At 30.4% G+C, this 23,786-nt stretch overlaps 1 protein-coding gene across 7 annotated transcripts in view; it reads right to left on the minus strand.

Moving 5' to 3' along the window:
• The window catches only part of LOC131846627 (POU domain, class 6, transcription factor 2), a 162,916-nt gene that overhangs the window by 15,193 nt on the left and 123,937 nt on the right, over window positions 1-23,786 (minus strand). For all 7 annotated transcript variants that reach the window (XM_059196006.1, XM_059195999.1, XM_059195990.1 and 4 more), the window contains one exon: window positions 9,679-9,866. In XM_059196006.1, coding sequence (XP_059051989.1) covers window positions 9,679-9,866 — 188 coding nt within the window. The remainder of the gene's footprint in view (window positions 1-9,678; window positions 9,867-23,786) is intronic.

Consider the following 23,786-nt stretch of genomic DNA (forward strand, 5'->3'; position numbering starts at 1 on the left):
ATGCATTGATTTGAATCTAAGAGCAGTTTTAGATTTAATCCATCAATAAATCCGCCTTATTGTAATTATACAATACATTGCTTATGTCTTGTCCTCATTGTATGTTACAAAGTTATTTCCTTATTCTTCTTCTTCAATTCCTAGCATACATTACAAAAACAAAAAAGTTTTACAGTTTCGTATTTTTGTTATAAAATTCATTCACCGTTATAATTGTGAATAATTCCAACTAATAGTATTCCTCAGAACGTAATACTGTTTCCATCAGCGTTAGCAAATGAAGAGGCTCGTAAACACGATCTGAGGCACTTTAATTTTTTCAACAACAGTCTGCTTTCGACGGCCAATTAGAAGAGCATCGCGTGATGAGAACGCACCCATTAATTAGCTTTCAAAGATAAGTCAATTGGCTAAACATTCGTAACTATAGCGTCCAAATTCAATAACAATAATGCATCTAGATACCGCACGGTTAATTGTTTAATACATGTAATAAATTAATTAGACACAATTAAAGTTCGCGTGTCGGTGTACGCGTTTATTGACCTGCGTTACGTGTGAGCAGAGCCGAATATTTTAGTTATAGTTCTCCAATTTGCGACGGTTATTAAGAATTTTCGAATTGTTAGCCACTCGTATCAAATTTCTTACGACATAACTACTATTTTGTATACGATATTATTGTGTGATGTTATATTTTATGAGTATACTAAAATCTTTAATGTACAGTGAAATAGTTATTATTTCCTAGGTATATGAAGAATATAATGAAATAACAATGTTTATTATAATGATACATTATTAGATAATAAATAAGAACATTATATCTGATATTGAAATAAAAGAAATCTCTTATAAACCTATTATTTTTATAATTGAACTATATATTACCCGCGACTTTGCCCTTTATATGTACAGATATACTACCGAAGCATTTTGCAAACATATATATTTCAGCCGACAAGCAATTTGCTTTGTAAGCTACGTTTTACTATTGACTACAGAGGGGTCTTAGTCTTCTGGAATGACCACATATGAGGGATAAGACAAACAAATAATATATTAAATAAAGTAAAATATTAAAGTAATGATATTAAAATTGCTTATTGGTACAAAAAATATCTAATTATTTATATCAGTTGTCTAGTGACCATAACACAAGCTTTGCTTACCGTGGAAGCAGATGGCGCTGTGTTAATTGTCCAGAGTTATTTATTTATTATTTTCATAGATAGTACAAAAAACAAATGAAGTAGCGACACCTCAACACATCATACATAACGCTACAGTAGTGAAGTGATATCCAACACTACAATATAAATTTTTAATACGACTTAAAATGGCAAACAAGTTATTGGCCTACCCATTGGAAAGTAGTCCGTACTGTCGCTAAAAATATATTTAATGAATATCAATACTTCATACGCTGTTATGAGCAAATATGTTGCAATCCTTAAGAAGAAATATTTATACCAACATATGCACCTTATTGTTATAATCAAATGTGCTTTTTAAATTGTAAGACATTTTTAGTATTTCATTATTTTTCCTGTTTTATTATTGCACTATGCTATGCCTGCGGTTTCAACCGTATGAAATTTAGCCTATGTGTTATTCTAATAAAGGCTACATTACCGTAAAGTTTCATAAAAATCTTTTTAATAATTTTTGCGTGAAAGAGTAACAAACATCCATTCGTACTCACAAACTTTCGCGTCTATATAATTAGTAAGTATGATATATTATTCTTTTTCGTCTATTTTATTACTGCATTAGAATTTATTCTTAAAATTCACGTTTTCCCAAACTAACCTTCGGCATTTTTTTTGTTGGAATGGCAAGCAAGCTGATGGACTACCTCATGGTAAACAGTAACCGTTGCCTATATACATGAACACCACTAAAGACATCACGTTATCGTTGATTAATTAGAAAACGATATAATTGTATATATAGAAAGTAGGTAAATATAGGTGGTACACGATAGTTCTATGTCTCGTTAAATCGCAACAAAAACAGATAATGAAGTACGACGTAATACGGTTACTTTACAAACTTAATTTCCTAAGTTTCACTGCAGTTTGTCTTCTTCACAAAAGTGGACACAAACTTTCATTATTATCGAACAATCTAACACTATGTTGGAGTATAATAAAGTTACATAAAACGTTCTATTATAGATATTGTCCTTTATTGAATACCGTGACATTGTAGAAGATACGTTTTGCTTTAATAAGTATCAAAGTTTCATTTCAGTCGATTTTTACAAAATAGTTTATTTAATACGACGAATGGAAGAGAAAAATATAGTGTAATATATTTTTCTCAACCCCAAATGAATGGGATAAGGAAGAAGTAGATGAAGAAGTTTATTTGAAGAATCTATAAGTAACATATGTGTTCGCATATGTAAGTAACTTATGTGGAGAAGATGACATATTAATGTTGTAGATATTTGTCTAGTTTAGTAATTAAATAAAGTAGTAATTTTGTAATAAAATAGTATGTTTTCATATAATTGAAAACTAGGTGACGACCTACTGAACATATGGCAAGTGGTAATGCCGTTGCTTATATATATGACGAGCAACATACAAATTTGGTAAGTCTTTTTTTTTACGATGATAATGGAACGGTGCACCCGCCTGCGCTTAAGGATTACGTTGGCGGAGCACCAGTGGAGGATGATAAGATGAGCATGAGGTCAGGTCAGTTAGTAAATTCACCAAGAATTTATCACGATGGTTTTCAGGGGGAACCGCGTGGAGGTCATTCATCATCAATTCAGTTTACTAACAATCGCCCCCCTGGTGGTAAGTATTAACCATCGCGTATATATATAACAAACACTATACATATCATGTTATCATTTGTGATACCGTCATTGTTATCATGTGTAAGGACTGCGATATCATGCATCGCATCATGTAATTGAACTGCCTTATATCACTCTTCAAACGTAAGCGTATAAAGCAGGCTGTTTGGCGGTAGAAATAAGTAAGACAGATCTTCGCAGAGAACATATTAAAAATAATTAAGTCACTTTTTTTCAAAGTAACAAATATTTCTTGACAAACCATAAACAAACGCTATGATAGCTCAATTTACACCTTTGCAATACTTTCATTATATCAGGTATAACTTTATTTGTATATTTTTCATTATACAAATTTCTCTTAGTATATTTCAAATTGTTTCCTCTAGAAAATGATACCACGCTAATATCAGTTTTGCGTTACCGAATGCCGACTAATGCCAAACTCACATGCCAACTCCATGCATATTTTAAAAGCGAAAAATTCGACATATTTCGATGCTAACCGTTATTTCGACATTTTATATTCAACGCTTCATTATTCTTAATTAAAGTTTTCGAGTGATTAGGTGAATCATATATACTTTGACCAAATTACGTTTGTTCCTAGGCTGTATGTGAAACAATTCTTTTCGTTAATGACATAAGGAAGAGAATTGTAAAGCTATTCAATTTCCAACACGCAAATTAACAATTTGTTAACAGATGTAATGGGTGAAATTACGCGCGCCGAATCAACTCGATTCATGTTACGATTACAATATAGATTCGAATATGTTATCGATTGTAATTAACGTGTATTATTAACGTAACTGTTATAAGTACTCTGAACAAGTTTCTTTAAGAATTTAAGCGATGCTCGGTCAAAGTTTAGTCTTTTCCCTAAAATTATCGAGGGCTTTTCATTTGCTTGTATGTTATTAAAAGACCGTTAAGATTGGTTAGTAATAAAAATTGGGTATCAATTAGTAATTGATATACTACGTGACATAAATTCAAGTAATTAAAAATTGTTTTTTTATTATAAGGGAATAGGTATATAGCATAGGCATAGTCGCTAAACAAACAACGTTTGTCTCGTTTCTAATTAACTGAGATCCACAGCCAGAGGCAAGCTGTATATAGTATAACCCAATTTATATATTTTATCAATAGTGAAATGTTATATGTATATAATAATTTGTATATAATATTTAAATATTTTTTTTCCATGATTTTTGCAATGTATAACAGATCACACATAAAACAATTTTATGACATAATAGTAGTAAAAAACCTTAGTTTTGCAATTTCCCGCCAAAACTGGAATTCAGCATCCAGCTTCTATCGGGTGACGTCATATATGCTCACGTGGTTGTTTCGCCCCAATACCTGTTGCTCGACCGCATAGGGTAACGTTTTGTTGTATTTTGTATTTTCTACGTTGTTTTTATTTTAAATTTTAACTTACATTGTTCTATGTTTTATGTATTTTTTTTTAATTCGTAATTAAATTAATTCACTTGATATTCTTAGGAGGTTATACGATTAGAAATAGATGTACATATTATGATATAATTTACAAATTTTATATTCGTAAAAAGTATAGGTACATTTTTTTACCTAATTGGAGCGGCAAACAAGCAAAGGGCCCTGATGAAAATAACAACGGTCGTCTATATGAATAGCGTGATGGAAATCGCGTTGTCAATAGCTCCGTAGGTAGACAAAGAGAGTTTTGATGCAATGTGTTCACGAAGAACGAGATCGAATGGAATTTTTCGCCTTTGCAATATAAAGGCGCAAAATTCCACAGAATTGAGGAAACATTTTTCCGTATACAATACATGATGTTCCTGTAATCCCACATATTTGTTAACTTTTTAGAAAGGAAGTCTTAAAAATTTCATGTAATAATAAGAAGAATAAATTGAACTAAAAATTTTTGAAGAGGTCGACGGCCTTTGAACACAATTCCAAATAGCTTATATTGTAAGCGATATTTTGTCAGTAGAGTTAGATTATGTAGTAAAAACTACTGTCCCATTCGAATTGCAATTGAAATTATGATAACCTTAGCTAAGTTTAAGGTTTCAACCCTAGCTATCTGAGATTTGCGAGGGAAGTGAATGCGTGAAGTGCATTGAAACACAAGCTCAGTTTTTAGACCAACTCTATTTCTTCCTTACATTGATACACCCCACATAACTAATATATAATCTACCCAACACTAGCGTTGTCTCAGAATAAGTCGTATCTGTCGCCCAGAGCTTGGCTTTCATTCGTTCCAAAGTCTACCGCAGATTGTCTGAATGCTGCCTGCACTAATCCATATCTTCGTCCAGCGTAAAGGCCAACTGCGACCAACAGCATCAGAAACAATTTGGAAAAAGTCAATATAGCGTGAGTTTTTCTTATGTCTGCCATGTTCAAACAGGCTCACGACTATTGTACTACCAAAAGGGATGGCCAGTCACATTCCATAGAGTCATTGCAGTGCTCGCATCTCAATCTTATTTATTCTACTTTAATTTTTCTCTTTCAAGTCTTTCTTACATATCTCTCGCTAAAATGTCAATTGTAAAGTTATAAAGCTTCAAGTTATCTTGTAAGTATCTTCTATTAATTAAATTTACAATAAAATTGTTTCCTTTCAACTAAAAGCCACAAAACAATCTAATTCAAGTTGGATCCATTAAGGACGTCGGCATCTACGTTGTTATTTTTATCGATTGCGTTCAATTTTATCGGGCACTTTAATTATTTGTAATGGATTTTAATTAGTTAATTAATTAATTTAGTTGTTCCGAAATAGGGAGTAAAGGCCGGTGAGCCGGTATCTTTGATGCCGGCAGGCTTGTCTTTTGAATTGTTTAAAGCATGTCATTAGATATTATTTGTATATTAATTGTTTAATTAAACAATTACGCATTTACGAAAATATATTGTATGGCATTTTTAGGCAACGAATGTAACACAAGACGATGCACGTATGGCAGAATATGGTAGTTGTTGCTAGTATAACTTTCTAAAAATGTAGAATATATTAGGTACTTCAGTAAGGTAAGTACGTCTACTAAATATGCTTCGACTCCATAATTCAATGAAAACTTAACAACGTAAATGTTTTCATCTCTGCGGTTATAGAATCTTTGTGTTTTTATTTTGGAATAAATAATAATTTAAGTAAATTATTTAAAAAAAACCGTTTATATAAACGACACTTAAGTAATTAAAGAAGTCCCATATAAATAAATTATATTTATAAGTATAATTACTATACGATTGACAAAAATATATTGTACCAGCTACATGTTTAAAATTTTGAAGTTAGGCAAAATCCTTAACAAAAATATTATTAATATTAATTTAAGTTTAAATAAAGTATTATTTATAATAATATAACATTTCGTGCCAAAAATATCGTATCGATTTATATAGGCACTTTAACGTAGCAAGCAAACAGGAGAGGAACTGAGTAATTTAGTAATTGTATCCACTAACAACGAATTAAATAGTAATCAATAGAACTGGGGCCCTCGGGCACGAACACATTGTGTCATTTGCACGATGCGATCCGACCGCGATACGATCGAAATTATAGAACGTTTCCTTACCTGTGAATTTCCTTAATACAAATGGTTAATATAATATTTGCGATTCTAATTATATACAGGGTTTAATTATATACAGCTTGTGTATAAGTGTTTCGTAATGTAACAATTAAGAAATTACTTATCGTAAATCCTTCAGGCTGTATCGAAAGTACTTTAACTTAAAAAAAATGACATAACTTGTTCAAAATAAATCGAGAAACATTCAAAATTTTGACATTAATCACTCCCTTTTTTTACTTTTCGTATTAGATATCTAATACGAGAAAGGTTTTAATTTCCTTATAGGGTTACTTTATAAGTATACTGATATTTAAGGAAACTGTTATTAATCTAACAAAGTACTAAAACTCTCTTATATGTAAATGTAATCAATATTTATTCCGTGCAGCATGTAATATTGTGGATAAAATTGCATCTACAGTGATGAGATTTTTTCCACTGAATGTAGGAATTAAGTATGGTTTTTTTATTTTTATATCGTAGCCTATGGACGTCTGAAACACCTGGGGCGGCACGTGTGCGTTGTCGACTGATTGAGATATTCAGTGGATATACAGCAGTAACTGTAATTTATTCCTGGTTACATCGCATAAGAGATGTATATATGACATTACTGGAATAGTAGAACAGTAGTAATGTTAAATGTGATGTATCAAACTTTTTTTTCAACAAACTCTACAGAAAATTATTTATCTGTGCTGCACTGAGTATATTATTATAATAATTTAGTGAAATGAGAGGAGAAAAAATTAAATTGTTATCGTTGTCTATGGACACCTGCTGCATCAAGGGTGTGAATCCTGTAAATCCATTCTTCCAAACTAATATTATAAATTTTCTAATTTACTATATCTGTCTTTTAACTTTTACAACTAAACTAAAAAGCTAAAGGATTTGTAACATTGGTTGTAAAATTAGATTGTAACCATGGAGACAGACTATTATCTTAACTCAAAATAAGCAGACGAAATCACGGGTGTGTAAAAAGAAAACAACGTTTAAGCAAATTAACTCTCTATTTATGACATATTTATTATAATGTAATATTTTTGAACAATTTTGAATAGAAATATCGAATACAACGTTTTTTTGTTGATTGGATTTTTAATATTTTAAATTAAAGTATTTCCATACTTAATAATCAAGAAATCGTGGATTGTAAATGCTCCTGATGGATTTGTGGGGCTATTGTTTTAAATGGTACTTACGCTAAAGTTCGGGGCCTAATTTCGCGTGTTTAGGTTTATGTTTGTCTTTGTAGAATAAACTGCGTCAGTACTCGATTACGCAACGATATGTACCTACGGCATACTCTGTAATACCCGTTCTATGTAATTTTATTATAAGCAGGTATTATTAACCTATTCTTCATATAGGTATAAGTTCTAAGAAATAATTATGATATTTACGTATATTGATATTATTATATTTCCATGTAAGATATTAATGATGACCTTAAAGGTTTTTCCATTTCATAGATACTAAGCTTTGGAAAGTAATGGTACTTAATTTATTACCATGGTGAAAAAAATACCGCTCTAAGTTTTTTTTTTTTTTAAGATGATAATGATATTGTGATTTTACCAGCTAGAAAGAAGAATGATAGGGTGTGCAGGCACATTTAATCATTCTTTCTTTCTATTAGTAGTCGAGTCGCTAACTCGTCTTCATAAATGAACTAGGTACAATCCACAATGCTTTTCACAGGGAACCACGTGGAGTTCGACCTATCGAGGTTACATAACAAGCATTATCGCTAACGTTTCAGATATATTTATATTTAAATGTAATACTTAATTAAACCTCACAAATACACTTACGCAGAATAAATGAGCAAAACGAGTTTCGTGACGTAATGTATGCAATTTATAAGGAAAACTAAGAAGGTAATACGAGTTAATAAGGCTGATTAATATAACTATATCTGATTCTTGGTAATTCCTATTAAGATCACGTATCAACATAACCACTATTACCCATGTTGATCTCATTTTAGGTCAACAATTGGTCATTTTTATTCAAATGTCGATAAAAAATATTATGTTCACTAGATGGTCTACATAAAGCAAAAGGGCTAACTAAAATATTTTTGTTTCGTCTCTAACTAGTTACAAAGGTATAAGTTACATTGTAGGTACATTTAATTTTCTGTTGTCTGTGATTACCTCAATGGAAAACAAGTTTGATGATATGTATATTTTCTTATTATATATGTAATTTGTTTAATTCTGTCTCACTCGATGGTAATGATGATGATGATAACATCTGAGATGGTAAACAAAATTTGTCAAAATTTTAAGAACAGTAGAAAGAAAATACCGTTGGCTAACGGCTAGTAATAGTCAATGCAATTTATTTAACCCTTGGCTTATAAGTATTATCAGTAAATAATTATTACAGGTTAGTCACAAATTATAAACTCTAATGTTACGGACATAGGCTTCCAATAGCAATGTCTGTATCAATTACTATAAAAACTGGTTCATTGATAAATGCATATACAAAATTAAATCTACAATATTGGCACGTAGCACTACTCAGTAATGTTGGTAAGATTAAGTAGTGGCCGCTCTTCTACGTCGAATGTATGCAAGCCTACTTTACTTTAATCAACTTCTCTTAGTTCGGCGACGACCGTACCCAACTTTGGAACGCTGTAACCTCCTGTCTCTCCAACTCTTTATAGCATTAGGTTGAATAACTCTACGACACTGTTAGACTTCGTTGGAACTAATGGATCGCCTCTCTGCTTAGAACGGGCAACTTTTATAGATAAGTAAAATGTAGTTAGTGTTGACTCCAAAATAGCGCTTGAGTGTTAGTTTTGCTTCTGTTGCATTACAATAGCAAACGAGTTTAACTTGTCGTTGTTAAATATATATTAGTTTGTTGAATTTTAACAAGGTCCTTTCAGTGTTTCAGATGTTTTATTGTTATATTTTCCAGAGGTATGTAATATTTATAGTCATAAATATACACATTATTAAGCATGTAATTTGTGAATTTAATTATTTTTTCTTTCAATTACTCAATACTTAGATTGAGGCAGACTTTTAAATTTCGTCTTAAATCAGCGAAATTACAAGATAAGAGACATGGTCTCAAAAAAGGCATCACATGATAACGTGTTGTATATAAGCGACAGCTACCATATACCATCAAGTAGGCCGTTAGCTTCTTTGCTACCTAATTCCATAAAAAGTATTGATATCACTGTATATAATTTAAAAAGCTATATACTATTATTATAATGTAATAGGTACTTACTGGGCGAATCTGCAAGTAAATCCCCGTCCTCATGCGTTGGCGACTTTACCGAACTCGGTGACATTTTGATGGGAGCGTGTGGTGACGCCATTGGTCCTGAGCTCGCGCTGCCGGCGCTGCTCGCAGGACCCGCGTTCGAACTGCCATGCGACGTCGTAATCGTAATCTCGCCATTCGACGCAGCAAGCCTGCACAGTAATTTGTTACATTAATTTATATAATACTAGCTACCAGCCCCGGCTTTGCGGGTACATGTATTATACATACCTTCCTCTTAAATCACTCTTGTATTAAAATCCGTTGCGTAGTTTAAAAGTTCTAAGCGACCTGACAGCGGAAGAGACTTCGTTTTATACTATTTAAAGATACATAAAACTTACTATTGTCGTTTGATTTATCGTAAATAGATGTGTGAGTGCGTGTTCTACAGAACACACTATACAACCAGACGAAGTCACAGGAATCACTAGTTAAATGATGCTTGAATATAATTAGTGGAAGAGTTCGACACTAAAAGCGATTGCGAATGATACTATTTACTATCCATTCAGTGAGGTCAATCGAGATTATTGAGAAATACAAAAAATCAATTTTTTTATAAAATCCATTAATTTTATTTATTGTTTGTCTCTCGGTGTTCCAGCGGTTTAGATCCCCAGGTAACATCCGATGGTTATTTTTTGTAAATACACCTGTTTACAAAAAAGATATCTAAGTACTCTATCAGTTATCTTGTACCCGTAATATAAGGTCTGCTAAGCTTTTGATTAAATGGCGCTGTGTGATTTGTCCAGGGTTATTATTATATTAGTAGTACTTACGTTTAAAAATATATTACAGTTAGAACCTATACACAAAGCATTGTCTACATATTATATAGATAGAGAGATGATATGCTAGTTGTAACTTGTTCCGCTTTTTGCCGTTTAACAACAATAGTGTTGCACTTAAAGCGGCTGCAGCGCTGTACAAATGAGGTGCGCGGTTCATTAAGCGCACCGCTGCATTAGCGGTAATTGCCAGCTAATTAGGGTCTCATCCGTTGCAGCGACTCATACATACATACGCATACACATTTAATATAACACGCTGACACTTGATGTTATATGAGTGATGTTACTTATTGAAGAGTTCTTGAATTAGTGACTTATTGTCACAAATAAAAAAGTATGCAAATATGTTATTATTGTTAAAGTTTTATGCATTATTCAGAAACGGCTTCGCCGATTTGGTTGCGATTTTCACTGATATATTGTGATAGGGTTAACTTAAAATTTATTATTTGTCTTATTCCAATTGAAACAAATAATAAAGTTATAATCTATTATTGTTTTAATCAAAACTGGACACACCAAAAAACTTTGGGAGTCTATATTTTGTTATGTCAATGGAATTGTAAGTCATCTGATGGTAAGTTTATGTATCAATCATCTAGTACCCATAGCATAAACTCAGCTTAGCTTGGGGATATTCCAGAATTATTATTATTATTATATGCTATAAGAGTAAATTTAAATATAACTTTAATGTTTTTAACTATTACTTATAATAAACAGAAAGTGTCACATGGATTCATTAAATATAAAACTGAAAAATGACTAGATGGTTAAGTTAATAAATATCCACATGATATTAATTTATATGTAAATTCCATATAATAAGAGTAGTGCATGGTTTATGAGTGCATGCCCGGTTATTTAGTGTTCATATAATGACAAGAAAAACAAGGGTGCACACATACGCATTGGTGCCTATGTGTGTGTGTACACACACCAAGTAGCAGTACATTAATTGTTCCTTTAATTTATTAGCATGTTAGTACAGGCGACGACGTAACTGTGTCGCAAATTATTTATTTACCTAGAATATTTTACGTTGAATTACTCCCTCACAAATTTAATTTAGTTGTGCAACGCTGTGGTTACCTGTACATCGAGAATGGGCCTTTGGATAATTATTTTGAATATTATAATGGTTTCGGGGCTTTAATTACTACTTACTGCCTTATTTTCTTGTCATTCCAGTTACCTTCAGTTAAGGCGACGAGCAACTGCGAAAGGTATTTCTTTGAAGAAAGTGCATAATTAAAAATACTGCCACTGCAGATTTAACATTTAAAACCATACTAATATTATAATTTACCTTTAAATCCAAACTACGATAGCATGTTTCCAATGACTTTTGTAATTAAAAAAACAACAATAATTGACTGCAAATTGTCAAAATGAACAAACAAAGTTGATTTGTATTTGTTTTTAGCATGTATGTAGGAATTTATATATAAATATTATGTGTCTTTTTGTATATTATGTTTTTGCATGTAAGTATAGGATATTTTTAATTTATTTATATTTTCTTATTTATAATTATTATTTCTTTAATTATTCACTAAAATGCGCCGCCCGCTAATCTTTGTTTGCCCTATGGTTGTCTTTTTCCTTAAGTTGGAAAATCCGGCATATACACTATTATTTCTATATTTGTGTATTAAAGCTAAATAATTGCGAAAATGTGTACCTCTTCACTTCACTATATGGCTGAATGAAGATCGATGAAATTTATCGTGAAGGTGAATTGAACCGCGAGAGTGGACATAGACTATCTCTTATTTTAAAAAGGAGAAGTGGAAGAAAACAATAGAAATTTTGGTTGTTTAAAATATGTTAATGTGCTTCATTTATAGCAATTACTATCCTAATAATGCAAAAATTTCGACACAGTTATTCTAATGATCTATTGAAATATTCAGTTAACATAAATTTCTACGTAGCGCATTTTTTTAAATTTCATAACCAAAACTTAATAGTACAATCAACATAAATAATTATAGCTACAAATAACAGTTATTCCACTATATCTGTCATCAAATATCAATAAATCTAATCACATTTTTATCGATCATAATAATTGCTAAATGTTGAATAGAAACGGTACACTACTTTTAGGTCATTCGGACTCTTAAATAATAATTATATGAACATAAAATGCAACGGGCTTACATTGGAATGGAGAATAATGTCCGCCCAGAGGTACGATTAATAAAAGAAGGGTCGCTTTTTATTGAAGTCAATAATTGGTTTTAAAGGAGACTTATAAAAAAATTTGACAGGCCGTGTTTTGCAACTGTGTTGTTGTTATTGGAACAATTAGGATTTCAATAAGCATTACATTGTTGCATTGTAGATATCATGCAGTCAGATCATTTTTGTCTTTCTTATTCTTATTAACAGTGTTTGCGGCGTTATTCGAATGACGTAAAATGTATGTATTAATATTATTGATCTATTTGTGTTCCATTTTAATTAAAATCCGTCCCCTAGTTTTTTCCTGACAAAATAGCAGACATTACTATTACTAAGAAATAAACTTATTACTAAGAAAATTTGTCACGAATTTTAATAATCTACATTGATTTTTGTAAAACATTATTATTGCTCGTTGCGGAGTCTATATTTACTGTATTATAAATTATTGTATTCTGAACTTAACTATGCTAGATGCAAAGTTTTTGAACATATCGTCCAATAGAATAATTTCATATTGTAGAGAAAAAATTAAATAACATTATTATAGCAAACATTTCGTTGTGGATTTTAGCTGCTTTAGACAAACGACTTTTATATCTATTCTAAAAAATATATTTATTTCGATGATAAAATAATATTATATCGTAGAGCGGACATTAATTGTGTTTCCATAATTTCATTATAAATTTTAGCTGCTTGTAGAATAAATTGTATGTGGGCGAACCCGCGACAGAAGTGGGTACAGCAATAAATTGTGATAAAGTCGTGTATTAGCATAAATGTGTGTGTTTTGTTAAGTGCGATTTTGTCGAGATAAGACACCACTCCGGTTGGTTCGTCAAAGATGTATGTTAACACGGCTCGAAGAAGTCGGTGAAAAAATGAACAGAGTCATGTGTAGAATCCACGTGTTCATTTTGTGATACACTAGCGTTATGTTATTCAGGGATAATGTAAAATTCTAATTGTGAAAGAATTTTTAAAATCAGTCTCATATTTTTGAGGTTATATAGTACAAATATTTGATCTTTATAATATTAGTGTAGATGTACTTAATTATAATGAATTTAGTGTGCCACGTTTGTATGGTAATAATTATAAACATTAAAGAAAATCTTATTTTAAGTAGAAGATTAAAAGTAACTAAACTTATTGTACTTATTATTGAATAAATTGTCATACTACGAAGATAACCAACTATTGTCAAATTAAGCTTTGAGACATACATCAATTTCGTTGAAATAGCAATATCTTTATCTATCTATTTTAGTACGATATTGAAATTTAAAAAAAGGACCTTTAAAAACCATGTATATTAAGATAAATTATATACATAATATTTCACTATTCCGTTCTCATGTTCGGTAACTCGAATATTTATTAAATTTATATATTAAGAAACGAGACTCCACGACACTTTTGTTCTATAATTATGTTGCCTCAAAGGCATCACATAAATAAGTGCGCGCTACAATTAGTTATTTCCTTGTTGTTTGAAAAGATAATATTACTCTATACGTACCTACTATTAAAACGTAAGAATTTATATATTGATATGATTTATATTTATTACTTATTTGTACGTATAATATTAAACAGTTTTATTATTAATTCTCGATAATATATTAATTTCTTGTTTTATTTGGGTACCTTTGCATACCTATTTCAGCTACCTGGCTGCATGCTTTATAAGCTGTGGTTTGGTTGAAGGGTGAGATAAGGCAGTGATGTTATAGTGTAAGATATCTTAGTATGTCCGGACGAATCTTCTTTTGGACTATACATGATATCGGTAGTGCTGTTTATGTAAGGATATGGTTGAGAATTACCGGTCGCCAGTTTGATTGCCATTTTAATAATTACATAAAATAGACACTAATTCCCATGCATTTGTGCTCTATTATGTATTTGTGACATATTGACATTATCAACTATTTGTTATACTAGTGGTCGCCTGTAATCAAAATTCGACCATAATCGTTTTAATATTCTGAAAGACTATAGACAAATAATATTAAAGACCAACAATATTAATAAACAAACACTAAAATTTACGAAATCTCAATTTGACCATAAACTTTAACAACAAAAGAGTATATGCATATGTGTGTCAAATTACATGGTAGTGTGTATAATGTTTTTTGACTGATTTAACGTTTTGTATGTGTAATTAAAAAATATATTACTATTCTGTTCACTACTGTATATATTGTAAGTGAGCGAGATTTCATACACTTCCGTCCGCGTTATTTTCCTAAAAAGGGTACAATGTTTTTGTTTTACGTTACATTAAAATTGTATAGTTTAAGAAGATCTAAATTAAAAAACAGTAAAGCAACTTCATTTTATACTATGTAAAGAAGTTTTATACAGAAGTACATCAAAGACATTATTAGACTACATTTTAATCTAGGTGTATAATTCCAGTATACATATTAATGAGTTATCATTACGATTGAATCTAGAAATAAACTAATCACTAATAGATAGGTAATTACTGTAATTACATTCATCGTAAGCTAAGCGTTTTATCCAGCTGTGTTTCTAGTACACTATGATCAGTGAATTTAGTATAGATATTAATAATAATAATAATAAATTTTATTAAGCATGTACAGATATTAATAAAGAGAGATTAAAGAAGAAATGAGATTGATTTTATTATGTCTTAGTTTTTAGTTTAGTTAATAGCATAGATATAGATATTCAATAACAGTAGCATTCATACTAATTTAACAAAAGCAAAAATTTGTTATCTTTCTATCTGCTTATTACTTTTCAATGGCCGAACGCATTTAGTTGAGTTTCTCGTCAGTTCTTCTCAATTGAAGTAGCTAATGAAAGCCGGTAGAGATAACAATAAAAATGATGATGTGCATAAGAGGCCGAAAGGTCCTACATGAATAAATAATTTTCAATTTGAGTTTGAGAGATTTAAACATGTATGTAGTCTGTACTTACTTTCAGTCACTATTTCATTACTTTCCATATTATTTTTTGACAAAACAGATGACCTATATTGGTTCTATTGATACTATTTACTTTCTTATCAAATTTCATCAACATCACTTCAGCTGCTTAGCCTCGACTAAACATCTAAATTGATTTTGATGAAAAAAGCCCACAAATACACCGAGAGAGATACTTTCGTGTTTAAAGTATTAGTATGTATATAGTTTTACTATTTTATATATAGAATTCAAATGTATTATACGTATCAATTCATAATTATCATGTTATAGGATACAAACATACATTTGTAAACTAAACAAAACAATTTTTCCGTTTGTAATTTGATGGCTCTACCCGCTCCGCTACATATTAAACGTTACAATTTTAATGTAACTATAATAGACACCAAATGATATACAATATTTATCTAGATTGTAGGCCAACATAAATGAGGTATTAAACTAAATTATGGATGCGTGAATTAATGCTCCCAGCCAGTAATTATGAGGTCGCATTAACTTAATGTCTTTGAAGTATACACACAACCAACTGTAACTATAACACACATACACAGACAAAATATAATGTATGTAGTACAAGTGTGGTTTCCATCGCAAGTTTGTGATCTCGAATTATAAGATTTATGAGATATCATTTGTATTTTTAGATTTAATGACTCAAAATGACATTTCGGTTATTACCACCGTGTAATAGATTTTCGTATTAATATTCTGTATGTAAAATAATTATGGGCAATTTGAACAAGTCTGTGTTACGGCTTTTTGTTCTAATTATACTATATGATAAAGCGATATAATTGTAAATGTAATTAGATTATTAGAATTAAAACAGATTTAATGTATTTCGTTATGGATTCAGGTTTATGTAGTACTATGTAATATTACATTATCTATAATATTACCAATCGTGAATATTTTATTTAGGGACATATATAATCATAAAAGTTTTATAAATTCTGTAAGGAGTTAATATGTACTTTATTTTGTATTTTAAATACTATTTTAATACACCCATTCCTCATATTATTCTATTCTGAAATATTACATTTTTATTATTAATTCGCAATTTTTTTGTTTAATAAGCAAAACATGTAATTTTGTAAAATATCAAGTAGAATTAATAATAATAATAACTCAAGATGACACAGCTCCGTCTAGCCCCAAGCTAAGCAGAGCTTGTGTTATAGGTACTTGATAAGTGATATAATTATTTATATACATTTTCTTATGTAAATGCATACATAATATAAAACACCCAAACCGACACAAACATTCATATTCACGAATACAAATACCCGTACCGTACCCGGAATCGTACCCACGACCATCGGAAGTAAAGAGATGTGCCAAACCGCTAAGACATCGAAGCCGTCGATTGGAGATCAATTGCTACCGATATTTACCATTATATTCTTTATTGCACTTAAATACATTATTTAGATATGTTCATTATAAATAATGTTAACTTATCTCTAAAAGATATCTCTTTCAGTCAACCCAATACAGCGTGGCATAGGAAGTATTGAGTGAGTTCAAATGTGCAAATAATGATTGTAAAAAACCATATTATTATCAGGGAGACTTTATACTAAGTTGTTTGATTCGGTTATAGAACATAACCTATATGCAGATTTTTGTATGTTATCGAACAATGTATGCAAATCCTTCGGTATATTACAGCACTCGATAATTCATTACCATATCTTAGGGACATAAATATAAAATTAGAGAAATACAGAAAATCATTTTCTTGTATCACGTACCAAATCCATCTAGACACCTAGTAAATTAATGTAAATAAATTCAGCAAGACATTAGATAATCCGATGTCTGCTTATTTATTCTATAGACATGATTCACTTAAATGGCCTACCTTGTATACTAGGCACAGATACAAAATGTAATAATATTACTATCGGTCATTTTGACAATAATTTCAATTTATTGGAATTAATATTCTTAATTTAATCTTACTAATATTAAAAACGCGAAAGTCTGTGAGTATGGATAGATAGATTAATAATAACAATAATCCTTATTACTTTTTATTTATATATATTTTTTCTACATATATTTATGATATTTTGTTAAACAACATATCTAAAAAATTTTATGTCATCGTTATCAAATTAAGTCCTATATATATTATATCTATAGATGGATTGATGTTCTTAACTCTTTCACGAAAAAAGCAATAATACGGATTTTGTTCGAACTTTACAATAATGTAACTTATACATTAGAATAGTACATATAAATATATATTATGTAAAAGCTATAAATTTCAACACTAAGTACATAAAACGATCAACCAAGATACTCAAGAATGAAAATTTTTGTATCGTGCGAGAATCAAAACTGCGACCATTGCCTGTAAAAAGTAGTTCTACACGTAACTTGCTAGACTCTAGACGAACGTGGGTAAATATTCTAATGATGTTCACGCGAGCTAAGTCGCGAGTAGAAACTAGTTTTGAGAATATATCTGTAAGAGATTGCTTTAAGGCCGCCTTTCTTCTTCTTTATTTTGTAAAAAATATTTTTTGTTTTTTATGCACAATAAAGGTTATTATTATTATTAAGTAATAATACAACAAATAACCAAAATCTGTTCTCAGACGATCCATCGTCCAATTGATATCCATTGTGGCTGCCTTCATCGCAGTGTGAGAGGAGGCTAAACTAAGCTGAACGTTAATATATACCGAGGCGATATTCCCCCACAGTATCTATTTATCACCATTACTTGCCGGATTAAACGCGTCACGGGCGCTAAGGTAATTATAGACGTTAGAATACTTAATGCCTCGGGCGTACCTAATTATATGGGCGCATTAACCGAATGTCTGCCACTGAGAAAAAACAATTAGAGCAGATTGAAAAATGTAGAGCACCGATTAAAAAATATAGATACTAACAATATTAGTAGACCATAGATACAGGGACATCTAGTCTTTGTTTATGTAACTTTAATGGCAAGTGAACTGATAGTAGTAAAGGTCTTCTGTGTAAATAATAAAAATAATAATAAATAACTCTCGAACAGTTCACGCAGCGCCACCTAGTCCTGAGCTATGTAGAACTTGTGCTATGGGTACTACACAACAGATATAAATATTTTTTTCGTAAGTATATGCATAATATGTATAGAACACACCCATACCGATAAAAACAATACCAGATATAATAATTAAGACTTATTTATTGCACGGGTATAAAACCTAGTGTGGATTGTCTAACAATTAATTACTCAACTTTTTTTTATACTGTGATAATGGCAATCAACTTTCTACCAATTAGTTATTTTCTATTAATTTTATTTGTTATATTACGTTTACTCCATTTTCTTCAAATGTTGCAATATGGTACTTATTATTATTATGGTACGGATTATAATTATAATAATAGTTCAAAATACCTATATAAGCTTACAATATATCCGCTCTATTGATGCTTAACCGTGGTTTCAATACTCAGTTATTTGTATGTCTGCGTTTGTGTGAACTCAAACTCTTACGATCTTATCGTCCGCTTTTTCGCAAAATATCAAATAAGAACCGGCGACTATAAAAAATATAAAATCACCATTCATTGGACACAACAAGAACATAAAATTAATTGGGACAGGCAGTTGTAATGTTTACAAAGTATTGATGAATGTGACACCTGGCCGGAATCGGCAATTTTTTATGTCTTCTACCGGGAAAGACAAACCAGCTACTTATCTATAATATACTTATTATTAAAAAAATATTTGATTCAACTCAACATATTTATAAAAAAACTTTCGTTCTTATTTTTTTTATTTAGCATGGGAGACAAACCACCTTCGGGCTCATCTGATGGTAAGTGATTACCGTCGCCCATGAGTACCCGCAATACTAGGGAAATTGTAAGTGAGTTGGCGGTGTTTTAAGAATAAATAAGCTCTTTTCTTGAAGATTTCAATATAGCATCGGTTCGGAAATACCATTGATGGCAAGGTTATTAAACAGATAACTTAACACTGAGCTGTGCTTGCAATTATGATAAAATTAATATGGCAGAAAAACAGGAATAATCCGCAAAAGGAATATAACGACGTATATGTATGGCATTAATTAGACAAGATTTTCATGCTACTTTCATTGAATGTATTAAACATTCTAATGACTAAACCAAAGGACTGAAAAAACTATGTATCAGTTGAAATAATTAACAACAAGATTATTAAATATAGAATAGATTAAGATGTGGGCTGGAAATATATCTAAATCTATTATTGTAATTGAGAAAATACCTATAAAATTGGTTGTAAAGGAAAGAAAATTCGTAAAAAGGTCAGAAAATATCTAAAACGTTTTCTATACTAGGTATTTTGTTAACGTAGTTATCAAATAGCAATAAGAAATACAGTGTATCGATTGCCTAAACAACTATCTTTAAATAAATACAATAGACATTTTTATTTGCATTATACAGTAAACAAGTTTAAACAATACTTAATTCTTAAGTATACAAAAATATTTGGTATCCTTGTGTATAAACGGCTGAACCCTAAAACGTTAAATTGTAAGAGCTTATTAAAAACAAGCAGAACTAGTTACACACACATCTATAGTTACTATAGTACACACAGTAATGTATAATTGCTTTGTGTCATATCAGGCCGAGAGCGTAGTGTGTAGCTGCTATTACTGTTTGATTTGTTTGTAGCGGGTTCCTTTGATATAATTAGTTTGTTAATAACATTATAATGTAGCTGTTTGTGGGCTTTGTTCGTTTAGAAGTTGCAATTATAAAGTGCTGACTGTATGTTTTACGTAGTTAGTCTAGTTTGAAAGAGGTCTATAAATAATTAAATGGCTCGAAACAAGCTGCTTGATTAAAGCGCTGTATTTAACCTTCGATATATTTATTTATTTTTACATTCCATAGTTTTAAGCTTGTTAATATAATAATATCTTTGTTTGGTATCCACTATTCTCGCAATCTGTATTGATGTTTCTGTTATAATCGAAAGAGTATACTCGTTTATTTATAAAAAAAAGTTATTTTTTCATACTACAATAAACAAGCACTTGACAGCGTAAAATTGTAAAAAAAAGATTTAAGAATATAATTTTTTTCTGTTAAATTAACATTGTAAATGTGCCTGAAAACTAAAAAAAAGCCAATCGAATATAATTAAGATATTAAGGTTATTTCTAACAATAACTAAGTAATAAACTACTTAGTAATACTAACAAAAAACAAAATACTAAACCTCGAGTGCGTTCCGTATTAACATACATACATATGACATTTGCCCACGTAATCATAGAAGTAATGTCGCGTAAGTCATTATTTCTTTTTGTTATTTTCCGCGCTGTCAACACCAGAAAATTGTTTACAAGGCGCTTGAATATAATGTTATTTTTGTAATTATATCAACGTGATACTTACCTATATGTAATTAACATAAAACAGCTCATTATGGTGGATAATGGCATAATGAGCGACCGAGTTTTCCTTATTACTGCAGTAATTGCATATTGTTATAACTATGGTCATTTTCTAGCGGTTGAAAATCTAGGATCTACTAGATGGAATACTGCGGATTTGTTCTACATTGGAACCGTTCTATTTTATTAAATTACATAAAGAGACACTATATAAAAGTAGCGCTAGTGTCGGAGAAGTTGAAGAATAAACTATTGTCTTGCTATGGCCATATAATGTGTAAAAATAAATATATTTTAAAGACTGATATATGTATATTGATGTAGATGGTTATGCCAAAGAGGACTGCCAAAAAAAAGATGGATTTATTATGTCAAAGATGATATGACAAGAAAGGGAGTGAATGACGAGATGACTGCGAACAGGGATGAAGAAAATCGTATTAAACCAACTCTAAATGACTGGGATTAGGAATTGCCAGATGATAACACAGGTACTAGATAATTCATCACTGGTATAATAAAACAAACAGACAGTAATGTAACCACTAGCTATTATGGCCTACTATAATTAAGAATGATAATTAAACATAATTAGGAAGGGACATTACCGCGGTGATAGCATCTAGTTTTTATTGCATATAAATTAAAAATGTTAATGATGTTTCATTACGTTTGCAAGCCATTAGTCAGTAATGAAAAATGTAATCTATATTAGTAATTTTACACAACTACCGCTAAAACTAGTAAATCTGAAGGAAGTCTTCCGGGATGAAATGATGTTAATAATAATAATCTCAGGATAATTCACACAGCGCCATCTAGTCCTTAGTTAAGCTAGCTAAACCTTGTGTTATGGGTACTAGATATATAGATTTTTTTTCGTAAATACATTCTTATTAGATTATACATAGAAAACACCCAGACTGATACAATCATACTCATGCATATAATATTAATGCCGTGCGACAAATCGAATACGCGACCATCGGAAGTAAGACGGTGTGCTAAACCGCTAAACCACCGATGCTTAGGTGTAATGTTTTCAGGCTTTATGTTTTTATATTTGTATTGTCGGCTTCTTTATCAATCCTAATTGACGATCTAGAGTCTTGATTCTAGATCTTTCAAGAAATTAGGCTGGCGCTATAATCAATTATAACAGTCGCATTAAAGAATGTGATGTATAATTTTGATCCTATATTACAATTCATTAGACAGAAATAATATACTGAGATAGTTAATATTATACCTACATTTATTACTAAAAACTCAATATTTTGTATATTCATTTTTAATGCATACACAATCACCAAGAATGGATTTTCTGAAATTTCTATGCAATCGAGCGATAAGAGGTCCGAAGCAGCGTTAAACAACTTATTCACTTATGCAAAAGCTTTAACGTTGTTCGAGAAACCTAATGATTAAACCTAAGTAAGCATTTTTATTACTTTTTTAGTCTTTTATAACTTCAGTAGAACTTTTAGTAGTTAGAGACTAAAGAAGTTTTCCTTTATATAGGTACTTATTAAACTATAGGCATCTCAGATTCAGATATGTTTCAAAATCATTTAAATATCGGATGACGTGTTGTCAATGACAAAGGTAAAAACCCAATAAAAACACGTGGAGGTAGAATTATTATACCTAATGTTACTTCATTGATGATTAATATAAGATACTTGAAGGATACAATAAGATATATTATATCTAATACGTCTATTTTCCTGTTTATAATTTACTAAATACGTCAATTCACCAAAGATGAAAAAAAATATATGCATGACAATCAAACTATGATTTTTATAATAAATTATTATTAAAAGTATAAAAGCTTATGGTGATGCCAATGATGATTCCGATGGTTGTGGGTTCAATTCGTCGCACGATACAAACATTTGTATTCGTGAGTATGATTGTTTGTATTGGTCTGGGTGTTGTTTAAGTATATGAGATACATATTTATAAAAAAAAATATCTAAATATTTATGTCAGCACGCACAAGACAATTTGCTCAGCTTGGGATTATTAGACGTCGCTATGTTATTATAATAAATTTATTTTTCTTGACTGGGAGAAATGCGAACAAAATAATGAATTTTAGCAATATGATAATATGATATCATATTTTATTTAAGGATAGTAAAGATATTAATCGTTCGTGTAATGCTTGCCCTATGTAGATATTATAACAAATGTTCATTACTACATATAGATCTAAAACAAAATAGATGTGCTGCCGTCCGTCGAGTAATTACACTCATTGTCACATAATTACAACCAACAATTGTCATTGCACCCACGCTACACTAACCTTATCTAAACTCAATAAAGATCTAATTGCGCAAGTCATAGGGGTTGTAATCCATTAACATCATATCCAATTGTTAGAGACGAAAGGTTATGTAACATAATCTAAGGCACAAAAAATATATCAAATCAATAATCATTATAATAAATGTGAAAGATTTCAAAAATGATTGGACGTATTCAAATGATAATTGGAATACGAATAAAGTGTATCCTAAAGTATAGTATACTTTTTTAATCTGTTCTGATGAAGTCGTTAAATATAGCTAAGAAAAGTGTTCGAGGAACCGATATTATTTTCAATAAACATTGTTGATTTACAATGTTTATTGAAAATAATTTCAATCGTCTCTTCAAAGACATTAAAAAATAATGTG

The sequence above is a fragment of the Achroia grisella genome, unplaced genomic scaffold (genome assembly GCF_030625045.1).
Source record: "Achroia grisella isolate CSIRO2021 unplaced genomic scaffold, CSIRO_AGI_Agris_v1 utg109, whole genome shotgun sequence".
NCBI classification, from domain to species: Eukaryota; Metazoa; Arthropoda; class Insecta; order Lepidoptera; family Pyralidae; genus Achroia; species Achroia grisella.